The sequence below is a fragment of the Pholcus phalangioides genome, unplaced genomic scaffold, assembly GCF_987345545.1.
Source record: "Pholcus phalangioides strain wild (caught in Gottingen) unplaced genomic scaffold, Ppha-v1.0 ptg000008l_1, whole genome shotgun sequence".
NCBI classification, from domain to species: Eukaryota; Metazoa; Arthropoda; class Arachnida; order Araneae; family Pholcidae; genus Pholcus; species Pholcus phalangioides.
The window spans coordinates 54,727,779-54,743,618 of NW_028301601.1; the positions used below are offsets into that span (position 1 = coordinate 54,727,779).

A 15,840-nucleotide genomic window follows, 5' to 3' on the forward strand; every position below is an offset into this window, starting at 1 on the left:
TTTTCCGAATTGGAAAATCAATCGGAACAGAATTTATAGATTGATTTTTATTAGCAAATATATAAATGTGCCTAATTTAACTATATTTGTTTTAGATCAGTGTTTCCCAAAGTGGGCTATAGGACCTCCCTGGGGGCGATGGAATGATCCGGGGGGGGGGGGGGTAAAAGCTTTGGGTTTTGTATAGGAGCTTATGTGTTGGCTTGAGTTGGGAAGAGAGAAGTTTTTTGGACAGGGGCAAATGGAACAAAAAGTTGGGGAAACTATGTTTTAGATTTATTACATGTGTTAAATTCCCAGTGTTTAATGATTTCTTTTTGCAAGCTTTCTTTACTGGTAGACAATGAAAGTAAAAGAACCTAGTTATAAGCTGGTAAATTAACCTTTTTTTCAGTTGACCTTTGGATTGAACATCTTTTTAGGAACAAATTACGTATTTGAGATTCACAGGGATAGCAATGAATGATGGGAACTCACTTTCACTTTCAAAGGACCCAAATTTTGCCAATAATCCGCGACCCAAATAAATCAGAGAACAGCGCCATCTTTGCATGTACATAAAAAATTGAAATCGCTGACAAAGGAAATTTCTGCCAGAGAAATTATGAAATTTTATTACTAAATGAGTGTCATTGATAGTTTCGACAAAATGAATTCATTCAGCGCACAATGCGATGAGCATCGAAAAACTGTCCTTACTAATGTATTTTACATTGCTCAGGATTTGGCGGCTATTCGTGCTTTTTTTTTTTTTTTTTACTCTGCACATGCAAATCTCTTGGCAAATTTTCAAGCATGTTATACTTCAAACCATATTAGGGGACTACCAAGTGAAAATGAAGCCACGAATCAAAAGAGCTCAAAAAATCAGTCAAACTTCTTCTTAAAGTGACAAAACACTGGATTAGTCTTTGTTGTAATGAGCCCTTTTGTCCAAAGAATTAAAAAAAAAAAAAAAGGTACATGTGAAAGAGGGTTTATTACAAAAATATATATGTCGTACCTTACAAATAACCTATACGTGTTTACATCTGGAGGCGCGTGAAATGAATGAATTACATTTTTATAGCATCAGTTAATACTATATAGCAGCAGTTCACAACCTTTTCCTACCCGAGGAGCCCATTTTAGTACATAATTTATAAGGTAAAACCCTTTAGGCCTCTTTTTTTTATTATTTTATTTTCCTCCAGCGTCTGCGGGGCCCCTGGAAAATGCACACGGAGCCCCGAGATCTCTGCGAAACGCCGGTTAAGAACCGCTGCTATATCGTAACGAAAAATATTCGATTAAAAATTTTTAATTGATTCCCAGCCCCAGTAAAAAAATATCACAGCAAAGGAATTCTTCGTTATGGCCAAAAGATTCGTAATCGGAGTTATCACTGTAAACGTTTACTAAAGAGAAGTATCTAAAAATAACACATCTACACTCTTGATCGACGTTTTTTTTTCTTTTCAACTAAGTATATAATAATGACCATTTATTTCATTATCAGAAATTTACATAAGGTTTTACATTGAAAAAAATCAATGTAGCATATCAGGTAGGTGGTGTTTTTTTTTTTTTCCTTCTTCCCCCGTCGTCGACATTTGATATGGACATCTGAAAAAAGACATGATAGAGGGAAAATAAAAGACGCATGTTACAAGGAAAAGCTGGTCGGGGTTTCCACGAAAAAAGAAAAGCATCTCTAATTGACCTGCAACTGATATTCATAGCTATACAAATAACCGAAAAGCAAAAGAGTGATGATGGAAATCGTTCCGTTATGTACACGTTATTTACAATATACTTTGTTGTTTGCATCCAGTATTCAACCTCATGGTATTATATAAGGCATAAATTATATTATCACACACGGCGCAGTTTTCTATCGAGTAGGGAAAAAAAAAAAATTTATGTGACAGAACCGTTTCGAGACCTCAGTCTGTGTGACGACCTTGTTTTTACTGGTACCGAAGGCATGCTCGCAGATTTTGTTTTCAGTGGATTTAATACTTTGGTCTTCTGTGGACTATTATTAAGTTTGGGTTGATTTAGTTTCGAGACTTTGCTAACTATCAATGGCACGTTGTTACTCCCGCTGTTGCTAGTGTTCTCCCTGCATTTCTTTGGTGGGCACGACTCTGTACAACAGGGGCAAGATCTTTTAACGGAAGTCTTCGGGGTGTCCCTTAATCGGGTCCTGCCGGGAGCGATGGCGTTAGTTTGAGGTTCAGCGTCTTGCCGCTTGTTTGCAGTTTCGTCGCACCGGCTATTATCACACACGCTGTACAAGTTATTGTTTCGAGACTTTAAGTACTCGTTGTCCTTTTCGGTTTTGCTTGTGAATTTTGGTATCCTATCTACACCATCTTTACCGATCGCATCAGCGCTGGTTTCACTCGAATAATTCCTGTTGCCGTTCACTGATTTATACGAGGATTCAAAGTCCTTTTGGATTTTGTCACTGTCATTTCCGTTGGTTGATGACCCGCCTGTGGTGATCACAGCCTTAAAGTAAGAGTTGCTGCTGCTGTATACAGGTGATGGGTCTCCGTTATCGGGTATAGATATTGTCACTGCATTTGCTACAGGCATGTCAGCTTCGGACATAGAAATTATTTTGTTTCTGGGACTGGTATTCGGATAATGGTTGTTATCCGGGATTGTTGGTCCCGTGGCTAGTTTTTCATTCGCGACCGATGATTCTTGTGCCGTACAGCTAATATTTGCTGCCAAAGAATTGTCCCCAGCACTAGCAGCGTCATCACTGTTGCTACGGTTAGATGAGTTGGGTTGCTTCTGTGATGGAACATTATCATCAGGAATCACCTTAGCGTTTTCGGTGTCATGGCTTTGCTTAGGCTCGCGTAGCGATGAATGTACGCTTTGTTCTTTATCTAATTTATTGATTTTGTTAGAGTCTGCTAAATTATTTTCGCCTAAAAAATGCAACTGTTGTGTTTCGTTTGCTTTTTCGGAAGCGTTTTGCTCGTCAGTTGGTATCCTAGTGATATCCTGATTTTTAAGTCCTAAAAAAGGGTTCTTTTGAGTGTTTTCGGTTGTTAAGAAATTACTCTTATTACTGTGTGGTTGAGAGGAAGTCAACTTGTTTTCTACGGGTCTTTCCGAAGCCTTGTTTTCGCTTGTTTTTTCTGGGCTTGGGGTGTTACTTCTTGCCTCTAGCGATTCTGAATTTTTAAGGTGTTTTTCACAATCGGATATTTTATTCTGCAGGTTACGCAGCTCTTTCTCTGCATCAACGTTGTCATTGTGCATCAGGGCACCCGCGTAAAAACTCGGCATTTCTGGGTAGACCTGCCCGCAATCTTCAGTGAGGTGATTGCCAAGACCGGAATCTGATGGTTTGACAGGCTCTTTGGCTGGCTTCGGGGTTGCACACTGGCCCGAAACACATCCGCTCTTCCCGTCTTGGCAAGGTGGGTTTAAAAAAACCGAGGTGTTATCACTGTAGCGAAAAGTATGCTGTTGCTCTTTTGCGTTCGCTGGACTTCTTGCTTGACCACTGGCAGAAGCTGGCTGAAAATGTATGTTACTCGACTGCGAAACTGGTAAGTTTGCTTGCGTTGAGACCATAGTTGACTGCGTAGCAACTTGTTCCGTGCTGTTCGTCCCAGAACTACAGAATCCTGGTGCTTTACAACCAGCTGCCGTTTTATGCACTCCACCGGGAACAATCGCTCTACTCGGTTTGGGATTTCCACTGTGGTGCATGATTTCGATGCACTGCACGCTGTCCGAACTATGGCTATCGTTTTCCTCTACAACCGACCCACTCGCTAGAATCCCAGGAGCTGGATTTGCGCTCAACTTCCCACGGGCTTCTGGAGTTTTATGCTCAAACTGCTTGGTATCTGTGTAACCCGTTGCACACATACTTTTAGAAAGGTTTGTAGTTGGTGGTTCGACTGATTTCTTCAGACATACTTTTTTCTTTGTGGGACAGGACTTAGCAGGTAAACTCTTTGAAGCGACTGGTATAACAGGTTTGCAGGCCTTTGGTTTAGTGACCGTTTGTTTGTTTCTGCTGGGTTGTGCACCTTTCGCTTGCTGCACACCACTAACGGAAACAGCTTTTATGGGACTGGCAGCTAATGCTATGGCATCTGCATTTGCACGATTTAAGGAATGGACTTGGGAAACTATTTGTTCGCTGGTGGCTCCACCCCAGGGCATGTTGTCCAGGAGAAATTGCTCTAAATCTTCTAGACCCTCACTCGCTTCTGCCGGCGGGCGGATAATGGGAACATGAGCCTGACCGCTCACCAAGGAGATGTCGGCGGCACCGATCCCTGCAAAGGTTTGAGAACAGCTCGATCGTTCTTGTCCAGAATGTGGCACAATTCTGGATAGGAACTCGGCATTTGAAACACTCTGCACTGCCTGACCCACATAGCTCAAATTAGCTTGGTTTTGTCTCGCTGTTGCACAAGAAACTAGGGTCTGTCTGACAGCAGAATGAAGTGCTGACTGGTGCTGGGGAGTGGACACTTGGGGCTGAAAATATTGCAACTGGGTCTTCATTTGTGCAGCGTGTAAGTCTACAGAAGCCGTTTGAGTGGGAAGCTGCAAAGAGAAATCTGGGGGTCTTCCTAAAGCAGCTTGTCGGATCTGTACTAATTTCTTCATCTGCGGATTCAAAATAGGCGGTTGCAAAGTGTTCCCTGTAGCCACTTGCTGCATCTGAACAGGAGTCTGCTGTAACGAGTCAGATTTGGCCAATGATTGATTTATGCCTGCTTTTTTGAACTGCATTGCTTTCTGCTGCACCTCAGCAGTATGACGAGCTATGCGAATAGCTTGTTCCTGAGCAGCAGATTGCAACATGCTAGCCCTCTGTTCCTCTTTATTTTGTACAAGTGGACACTGCACACCTTGTTGGATCTGTTGTACTTGACAAGGCAGGGGCTGGACAATCGTAGATTGCTGTTGTATGTCAGATGGTTTTTGTAAAGCGGCTCCAGGCTGTAGGACTCTAGATGTCTGGCCTGTTGCACCTGCTGGCTGATGGAGCGTCGCCATCCGTGGGACACCATGGGCGATCTGTGTTGCAGGGTGCGATCCTTGTATCATTTGGAATTTCGGAACTGGTTTGGGCAAAGATGATGCGACTGGTAAAAAACTGCTTTGTTGTCCCTGTCCGATCGAAGGAGTGGGCGATGGTTGCAAGTGAAAATCCTTTGGTGGAGTGACTGCGGGTACTTGAACAGCTGTTTGAGTTTGTGCTGCTGATCGGGGTGGAGAATGCAGCGTGTAGTTCGACGAAGTATTCAATGCTTGTGCTACTTGCTGCTGGATCTGCTTGGAATGAGCAGTTGGTGAGGTCTGGTGGCTGAAATCCTTGCTTTTCCCTTCTGCAGTTGGAGACTGAAGAAGAAACTCCTGTTGGCTTTTCGAACCAACTGATGATGATTGTGTGCCCGATTCTGTAACTGCACTGCATATAACTCTATCTCCGACCTGTGAAATACACTGGCTGCTGCTGGTGGAGAATGGCACATCTGAGGTACCTTTAGGGAGATCCATTTTATGCACATTTCTGCAATGTCGCCGAAGGTTATATGCTGAGAAAAAACCTCTGTGGCATATCTCACACCAATATCGCTGAATGGCATCTGGATCTCTCTCGACCTTTTCTTTCTTTTTTCGCTTCCTCTTCACTTTCTCTTCTTCTTTCTGTTCGCCAGTTGTTCCTTCTGCCTCCATAGTTTTAGTTGCCATTACATTAGAAACCAGATCATCTGTACTCCATTCAGCTGCATTTGAAGACCCGCTAATGTGGCACTCTGCATATGAATCATTCTGCACAGTACCAACAACAAAAGTTTGAGAGGCTCCAGCTGTTGATGACAAGTTATTAGAATTTGTTAGAGTTGTGATGCTTGTCTCGCTAACTGCTGCAGTTGCTGCTTGCTGACCAGCATAAGCGACTGCCTCTTGTACAAATGTAGGATGAAATGTTTGAAGAACCTGTGAAAAAAAAAATAAGGGAAAATTACCGTCATACATGGAATAGCCCGGAGAGATGTTTTAGTTTTGTACTACACAATTTCAATTTTAAGTATTACAATAGGACCCCTAATTATAACTGAGTTCCAGGTTAGGCGAGGTACTTCTCATCAATTGTTTCAAAAAATTAGATGTAGTAAAATTCCATTTTGTCGTGACGAAATTGTTCACAGCATGCTACAGTGAATAATGAGAGCTTTACAGGTTGTGAGGGTAAATAACGACTTGGACCAGCATTTTCCAAAATGAGAGATATCACAATGTGATGTCCTCAAACTCTCAGTTTGTTATACAAGTAAAACCTTGACATGCTAACTCCCTCTACAATGATAATTTTTCGTATCTACTACAAACCTTGCCTTTAACCCCTAATGTTAAACTCTTTTCGATACAACAATATCCTCTGAACTATGAGAACTCCACTCTATATCAATATTTTTTAGAGAGCTATAACGATACTTTTTTAGCTTTGCTGTTTCCTTTTCTATTTTTTTCAAACTCTTTTCTTCAACAAGTCTCTGTGAAACCGGTAATTGGTTTTGTTCTGTTTTCTTTTCCCGAATGCTTGTTGTGGTGTGTTATCAGAGTTTTTCACCATCTGCACCCCCTCCCCCCTCCGTCCCCCATTCCTCAGCTACTCCCATGGGTCAGCATTAGATAGCTCTTTGAACAACCTTCTCTTGGGTATTGCCTGTCCTGCATGCAGGAGGCTTTCTCAAAATTTGAGAATAACAGCACAATCTAATTGTTTGATACTGCAGTTATATGTGGGTTTTTTGACCGCCACCTTGTCCCTTTTTTGAGGACTTGTTGACTGTCTAAAACTCCAGACATTCCTTTTTGTTTTTTTGTTTTTTTTCGCCAGGCGCTCTAATCCAAAAATTCAACGCCTTCTGCTGTGTTACAATATGCAAGTCTAGTGCTTCTGCGCATGGCTTTCTGGCAAGGGTAGGGCTGACAAAGCTCCAGCCCTGAGGCCCAGGATGATTCTCATATTTTTTTTGTTTTTTCACACCATAAATTCACCATAACAGGGCTCGTAAAAGTCTGGTCAGCCCGCGAAAGATCTCAGCCTAGTGTCCTGCTCTAGGATGTAAGGGCCATGCTTCTGCTATATGACACAAAATCACTGTGTAATAATTTTTTTTCCCACAGGTTAAGGCTGTTAACAATACGGTATGTGCTGTGCTAGCTACTAGAAGCCATTGATAGAAGCCACCAGAAACCAAGAAAATACCCAGTAATATTTGCTTCATTAATTGAAAAGGGGGGAAAATAATCAGTAGTTGTATGTTTTCAACAAAAATGGTCGGTAAGAAGGCCAAAACTAAGAAGTTCGGCTGTCAGTAGGATTCATCCCTTGGTCACCATATGCTGTGTGTGAAGCTGTGCTGGTTAACCAGTCAACTGTCCAATTAATTTCTCCGAGCGTTACCCGCAGTGCCCACTTTTTTTTGAAGATGGGCGCGCTTTTTCCCTCTTCTTGGAAGTTTGAAATATTAAAATATATTTTTTATAGCATGTTTTTTTATAGCTGGAATGTATCGAGACATAATATGACACCCCAAAAGTAGGAAGGGGCAGTCATAATGTCCTGTGACTAAATGAAATGCTGTTGATGGATTTATGTGGAACCATAGGAGTTGAACCTTTGCTAAAAGATATATCAGTAATAAAACAGATGCATCTTCGCAAGGGAGTTGGAAATTGAAACAAAAACGATGGGGATGCAGCTTTGCAAAGCATGACAAAGATAATAGTAATAATAATCTCAGACCTTGAAATATAATTGTCAACTCCATTTAGTGATGAGATAATAGAGTAGAAGGATGGCTGTACAGAGATGGCAGCACATGTATGACAAATTATTTCGTCATATCTATGTGAAAAAGACCGAAAAGTCTGTGTGTCGGCAAATGCCGTCGTAGGCAACACCATTACGTATATCAGCGACGGCAAATGCCGTTTTAACCACTTGACTGGTGAAAAAAACCGAAGAAAGTCTGCGCGTCGGCAAATGCCGTCGTAGCCACCAACATTACGTACGGCCGCGACGGCAAACGCCGTCTTAACCACTTGACTGGTTAAAAGAAAACTTGACTTTCAGCATCTTTTGTTTGTAGTGGTACATGTTGACCGAACAGATGAAAATATCAGATTATTTCAGATGAACATTAGACAACAATCTGTATTTTCAAATAAAATATGTATATGCGGATACAATACATATTTTCTCTCATTTTATTCATTCAAATTTCCATTATCATATTATGTGTTTTTCCCCCGTTCAAAGTCATTTCAATTACTGTTATCATCACTGGTGTATGCAACAAGGAGATTCCTTGAACTAACATATTAAAAAATGAAAGTAGTAAAATATGACACCACCAAGAAAAAATTCTGCCTACACCTATGATTATTAAAAATCTCATGGCAAACATTACTTTTACTTTTTTTGATACCCACATCATTAATTTTTAATAACTAATCAATATGGAGTAAAATAAGAGATCGTAAGTGCATTTATGATTATACTGATTACACTGGGCAACAAAATTTCAAGACTTTTCTGCTACCGAGATGAAAATAGCGATTTTCTAATTAATTTAATGTACTGAATACGAATATGACAAAGAAAAAGCTGAATTGGCTACGTTTTGTTTTGTTTTTTTAATGTGTACGCATTATTCAGAAAAAATTTATGCACGTAAATGTTACACTGCTCAACAACAAAAATCATTTTTTCATGTTCATAAGGAAATTTTAATGGTTTTACTGTATATTGGGGTTACTGACTCTGGATCTGGCATTGGTTTCGTCAGATTGGCTCCAGTTTTTGAGATAAGAGGAAATTAAATTTCATTAATACATAAGCAGCATATAAATCACATTGTTGAGAGTATACAATATCCCAAAAACTAGAGCCAATTCGGTAAAACCATTGCTAGATTCAGAATTAGAGCTCCCAATATCACCCTAAAATCAATGAATTATCTTTGACAATCATTTACTATATGTGTTTATAACACACCATTTCAAGTGATTCATATGCTGCTTATGGTAATATCATTGAAATTTAATTTTCACATTATCTCAAAAACTAGAGCAAATATGAGAAAACCAATGCCAGATTCAGAATCAGCATCCTAAAATCACTGAAATACCTTTGCAATGATTTACTATTTTTCTTTATAATGCACAGTTTCAATGTGATGTGTATGTTCCTCATGGTATTACCACTGAAATTTAATTTTCACTTTATCTGAAAAGCTAGAGCCAATCTGACAAAACCAATGCCAGATTTGGAATCAGCTGCCCCAATATACCCTAAAATCACTGAAATGTCATAGATAGCAAAATCAGTGTAGAGTAGTGTTATGCAAAACTGAAAGAAAAGCCTGCAGTGCTATAATTGCGGCACAGCAGGGTTGGTGAAAAAACAAAAAAAGGGTTTTTTTTTTGGTTCAAATAGCATTTACATTAAAAACAATTATATTTCTAAAAATCCATTCAAACTTCTAATAATTAATTGAAATAAATGATCATTAATGTAATTAACACTATTCCCATATTAATAAATACATATTTCTTGAATTTCAACAACCAAAGCTTTTGCAATGTGGTTATTTTATAGCTAGGCTTAAAAAATTAATATTAGCGTTAACACAATTGTCAAACACAATAAACATATGATAGAGACGTTTTCTCCAGTTACTTTCAACATGCTTAAGAAGCTATTTTGCAAAAACGGATGAAAACTAAGTAAAAGTACAAAATGCGTTTAATGAAGCATAATTAATGCAGATTAGTTAGCAATGATTTACAATACACACACACACACACATTGATTACATTAAAGTTCTGATTTCAAAATACTGTAAAATCAGAACCACTTGCCAGAATGATGAAAATTTGCATTTCCTGAAGCAATAGAATTACGTTTGGCAAAGTAAAAAATACTTAACCTCTATATGATCAGGGACATAATATTGCATCCACACAAAAATGCCAGTGGAATAAATTAAAGTAATCTATTTCTTCTACCTCTCTTTTCCTGATTGCGAAGGGTTACTATAACCATATGAAACAGAGTTGTGTGTGTTTTCCCCTCTGTTCTTTCGCCACCATTGTGATATCTCAACAAGATAACGATCAACTGATAACAATGGTGACGCCATTCTCCTCAGCTTTTCCCCCCTCCTTTTCTCACTGTATTACCCCCCCCCCCCCACACACACACACTCATATAATTTAATCCTTCTATTATATACTGCACATAGAAGTGAGGAAGAGAAAAAGTAAAAACAAACCTACAAAATAAGTTTGTAGCTGAGGCCGAAAAAAGAAATGCACTGTACTAGTACTTTCTTATACAATTATCTCTGTACTGTGTTACTTCCCGCCATTATTATTATTTTCTTTCTTACCCTTTCTTCCTTTTTAACGTAGAACAAGGCTACCACATTAATCGGCTATACGTCTAATATAGATCATTCAAATTTATCGCCAGTAGCTTGTACATGAAGAGGTTTAAAATGTAAAAGACGGAGCTCGTACAACCCTTTGCAGAAGGATACAGAGGATATTACTGCGCAATGTAACTAAACACCAAGCATGTTAAGTAAAAAAAAATGTTTTATCTTTCTCACCTGGTTTTCTACTGCTCCAGTGGCATCATCCATATCCATAAGACTAAATCTAACTGCGTCACTTATGGAAGTCAGAGATCGAGTTGGAGCATCAGAGCTGGAAACTCCATCAAGTTTGTTTGCTGATATCATTGAACTCACTGATATCGTGACCAATGGTTGCAATTGTTTCTCATGAGAAGTTGAGACTGATATAATTGGCACTGTAATTGAACTAGCTGGTGTGACTTTTGCTTGTTGTGCTGGCAACTCCGGTGAAGTAGCTGTAGCAGCACTCAGGGTTTCTCTTTCCATGGAATCATCTGCATTTGACTTTGGGCTCGCCGGCATTGAGTCGGCTTCTGAAACAGGTGACATCGGTTGATCGTTGGAATTGATATCATGTTCGATGTCAGCATGGTCATGCTCATTCTCGTCAACTGATGCACCTGTAATAATACCTTTTACATTGTCATGGCCCTCAAAATCAGATGCTTCATCTTTTCCGAGGTCTGTTTCAATCTGCTCTTCCTCCTCTTCACCATCAAAAGAGGTACCAAGTTGTTCATGAGCCTCTGATTTTTCTGCCTCATTTGTAATTGCTATTCTTTTGTTTATTTCATCATTATTGGTTGTAGATGAGGTTTCTATGGAAACGTGATTTTCATCAGAAACTGCAGTATCTAGCATTTCTTCTGAATTTCCTATTTGTTCTTTTTCAGTACCTTTGATAGTTTCTGTGGTAATAGACCCAGTAGGTACATTTTGCAGTTCCTCGAAATCATTTTCCCTGGTGGTTTGATTATTAGATGGAACCGGGGACGCAATATTCTCAGATTCAACTCCCTGAGCATAAGACCCATTATCAGCCAGAGCCTTATTTTTATCAGCATCAGCTGAGACAAACTTCTCTTTGTTTTCGCCAGCAGTAGATGCGACTAATTTTACATTTTTATATGCCTTTTGAAGTGGTTTTGCCACAGAGCATAATTCAGAGTTCTGGTGGCCTTGTACACCGGAACCTGTTTTAAATGGTTGCGGAAGTTGTCTACTAGCACTCCCTGAAGACAGGTTTGTGATTTTCTTTGATGATATAGGCTGTATATATTTTTTTACCACTTTTCTAGCAGTGTTAGGTAGTACTCTGTTGGTTGCAGCAGAGCTCTTTCTGTTCGATAAGGAACCAGCTGGCATTCTTGCTGTAGCATTAGACATCTGAGCGGGTATGACTCTCTGAATACTTTGAGCGACCGGCATCATACGTGGTCCACTATTGGCCTTTTTGACAACAATCAAATTGGAAGCAGGATAAACAGAGTTGCCAGACGAAACAACAACACCACCTATATTAGGGTTGCCGTGCATGACTGTGGCATTGCCGATAGATGAACAGCTGCCTAAAGGTATCACAAGTTTACCAGCAACCAGTTTGCTTCCGGCGTTACTCGGAACTGTTTGAGTCACTGGAAATGTAAGGGCAGTGATCACTGGGTTTGGTATGGCACTTTTAGAAGTTCTTCCGGTCACGTAACTGGAAAGAGGAGCAGTGACCACTTGACTAGTTCCACAAGCAGACATAGGGATCATGTTTCTGTCTTGCCCTGCATAATTTCCACCCTGCGAAGCAAAAGAAGTTGAAGGCATTGAAGTTGGGGAAGAGTTATCATCAGCCTTTTGCGAAAAGCTGCGATTTGAAGCTTGGGCTAGTGAAAGCACCCTGGAAGTTGTTTTAGAGCTCACATATTTCAATACAGTTTGTTTGTTGGATGCAATCATGAGGTTATCATCGTAAGGCTGCTCAACTCTTGACTCTGGAGACTGTCGATTTGCAGAAAGAAGTATCTGAAACTTTTTCAAGTCTTCTGGACTATATGTTTCAAGTGCATTCCGACTCAAGCTTTGGGGCAAGCCGTTCTCGTGTGCTCGTGCAGTACTAGGCAAATTATCAGAGCCATCTTTATTGACATTACTGAGATCGAGTGACATCGAACTTTGTCGTATCTGGACAGATTGCATTTGTTTGACGCTCGAAAACTCTACTATCCGTGAGTAATCCTGGGAATGGTTCATAGATTTCTTTTTATCCCGCTTCGATTTGCTGTGTTTGTGCTTCTCGTGTAATTTTACGAGACTGTTTTTCTTCTCCTTTAACTTCTTGAAACTAACCTGCTTTCGTTTCTTTTTTGAGGGGAATTGGCTTATGCTATTCGATTCAATGGAAGATGCAGATGATGTAGGTTTGCGTTTTTGTGTATAAGAGAGTCCGCCCTGAGAAAAACTATTGGAATGTTCATTGACTATACGCATCAGCTCAGTGGAGCTGAAATCACTACAGTATTCTCCGGGATCCAGCTGCAGGTCCTTTTTCTTTTTCATTCGCTGCCTTTTCTTCTTATTCAGCACGAGGTCTCGACCGTCTTTGTTATGAGTCGAATGATGTTTCTTGTTGTGGCTTTTCTCTTTCCTACCCTTCCTCCTTTTCTTTTTTTTCCTCTTCAGAATGTCGTGACTATACCTGCTGCTATGTCGCAACTGTTTAAGCATAAATTTCTTTGGATCCCGAGTTTTATGTCTTCGATGATGTTTAGCGTGGTCGTGATGCGATGATGAGGCGTCTGCACATAGCAACCTATCCAAGTTCAAATATGGATGCTGGATGTCAGACAATGTAACGAATGTTGTAAATTTGGAATCGGTCCCTCCATTCACAAATCTACGGAAGAGTAAAGTCTTATCGATGTTAGCATCATTACGAACAGTACTGTTACTTTTAAATGAAGCGAGATCTCTATTCCCTGCCATAGTTACATCGGAATCTTCTTCGCTGTCCATGCTGCCATTGAGTTGCGTGTTCAAGAACATACACCGCAAAGACGACACACTATCTAAATAATCTCTGCAGGCTTCTTTTAACTCTGTCCACCGGCTCGTACTTCTCAACTGCTGATGCCTGAGACTTTCTAGAACTATTATAAAGTCAGCCAAAAGTTCGGAAGACACTCCCTGAATCTTTGCGTCCATTATCACATGTTTGAAAGCATAGTTATGATGTTGTGCATTCCTAATTGGTGGAAGAATTTTATCTTCCACTAATTTCACAACTCCAGGAGTGTTTTCTTTATCGCTATTGATGCGACAATGATTTCCCTCTCGACTGGGACAAACATTGTCCACCATCACTTTCACAGCACTGTCGATTGCCTTTGTGGCAGCAAAGTGAACTTCATCAGGGTTTTTTTTCTCATCTGTCATAGGATGAACAAGAATGCTCTTTATTGGTAAACAGGTCCCGTTAGAATGACTGTTTTCCAAAGTACCATTACATGGAAGCTTACTGTCTGAAAAATCACTTTTGTTATGTGAATCTGATTCTAAAACAATCATTTTCTCATTTTCTGATGATTTCCATTCATCGGTCTGCGACTTGTTGGTGAAATCATTCATACGTTCGCCATTATCATCATCAGATTTACAGCTAATTTTGTTAGACTGATTTGGAGACTCGTGAAAAGCATTCAGATGACCATTCATCAATGACCCATTCTGAACAAACTCTACTTCTTTATCTGATGCTTTCAAATCATTGCCAATGTTTTCTGAAACAGGTTTTCTCTCCGCAGAATCATCTACATTTTCTTGGTCATCATACTTATGCCCCATCATTCGGACGTCACCAGATACAACATTGATTATGCAGTCCAAAATTACGTTCACAACAGATGTGACGGGAGAATCGCAATGTTCTTCACTGGTATCATTAACTGCTGAACAGCCAGTATGTTCGGTGATAGGATTTTCTATGGCATTTTCAGAGTCTACAGTCGAGTTTTCTTTGTCTGGCGGCTCTTTCGGAGAACATTCGTGACTAGAAATAGTAGTTTCTAATTTGCTGAACGAATCATTCATTTCGGAGATGACTTTGTCAGTATCAATAAAATCTGAGTTTTTGGCACACGTATTCTCGCATTCAATCAGCATTTCTTCCAAAATGCCTGCAATATCTTCATCAGTAGAGTTACCAACCGGGAGATTTACGATGTCTTCAGTTATAATATGCGGCTTTGGACAGGTATCCTCCATCGGTTGTTTAGCTGTAACAGTTTGGCTCTCTCTGCAGAATCTCAACTGACTGCAGTTGAATGGTTGGCTCTCCCCAACTTGGATGCCCCTATCACACATGACTTTAGAGACTTTCCTCTGTGGGGCTCCACCAGCCGCTGATGGCCACATTCCATGACTTCTCTGAGATTTCTTACTCCTGCTCAATATACAGTTCGATGACTGTGACTTCCTTGACTTTTCCACCGAGATCTGGAGCGACAAGGTTTTGATGAGATCAAGTTTTTCTTTCGATGGATCCAAAGAGAAAGAACTCAGAAGGCACTCCAAAGAAATCTCCTTGCTGACGTCAGTGAATAAAGTAGAAAGCTTGAAGTACACAGTAGCCATATGATTCTCGATTTCCATGATGGATTCTCTCGCATCTGCTTGCCTCGCTGCTTCCAGGAAGTTCAGGTCAGATGTTAGACCTCGTATGAAGAGCTCCAAGTAGAGGGGCAGCAAAGCTATTCCATACTGCAAAGAAAAAATTGTACTTAAAATCATTTATTCAAAGAAAACATGTGGTTTAGCTAACTTAAATTGGTTCCGATTAGTTTTAAAAATTTTCAGCGCCTTGATTCACATCAAGGGCTTAAAACTTCAATGACTACACAATTTATTTATAGTGCTAAGTACACTTTTGCCACAAAGTAGGAAATAGTAGTTCAGCTAGCCAATAGATCAATGTAACAGAGCGTTCAAACTTCAACAAATACACTTACGGCCAAATAATAATATTCCCCTTTTGTGATGGCTTTCTGCAGTTGCTATTTTGTCTCTCAGATACTTAGATAACATAAAAAAATTCAAGTGTTTACCATCTTCACTTTAAAGTATGGAAGACACAGGTGGCACTGACAACATAAATATGTTAGGGCCACATATGCACACAACACATTCCTGCATGCACTGATTCATTAGAAATTCTGCAGAGGAATGTGTACGATGTACATGCATGGGTAAGTATAGTAGTACTAGTCACTATTTTAGTCGCTTCCTAAGAGATAGCAGTTTCAGAAAATGGAATTTACTATGAAACAGCTCAACCAAATTCTCAAAAGTAAAAAGTTTTGTTTGCCCCCCTAGAATGGCAATC

General features: G+C 39.9%; 1 protein-coding gene across 1 annotated transcript in view; it reads right to left on the minus strand.

Moving 5' to 3' along the window:
- Positions 1-1,466: 1,466 nt before the first annotated feature.
- The window catches only part of LOC149084541 (uncharacterized), a 55,899-nt gene continuing 41,525 nt past the window's right edge, over positions 1,467-15,840 (minus strand). The window contains exons 7-8 of the mRNA XM_089234955.1: positions 10,665-15,218; positions 1,467-5,976 (exon numbers count right to left, since the gene is read on the minus strand). Coding sequence (XP_089091081.1) covers positions 1,900-5,976; positions 10,665-15,218 — 8,631 coding nt within the window. The 3' untranslated portion in view covers positions 1,467-1,899. The remainder of the gene's footprint in view (positions 5,977-10,664; positions 15,219-15,840) is intronic.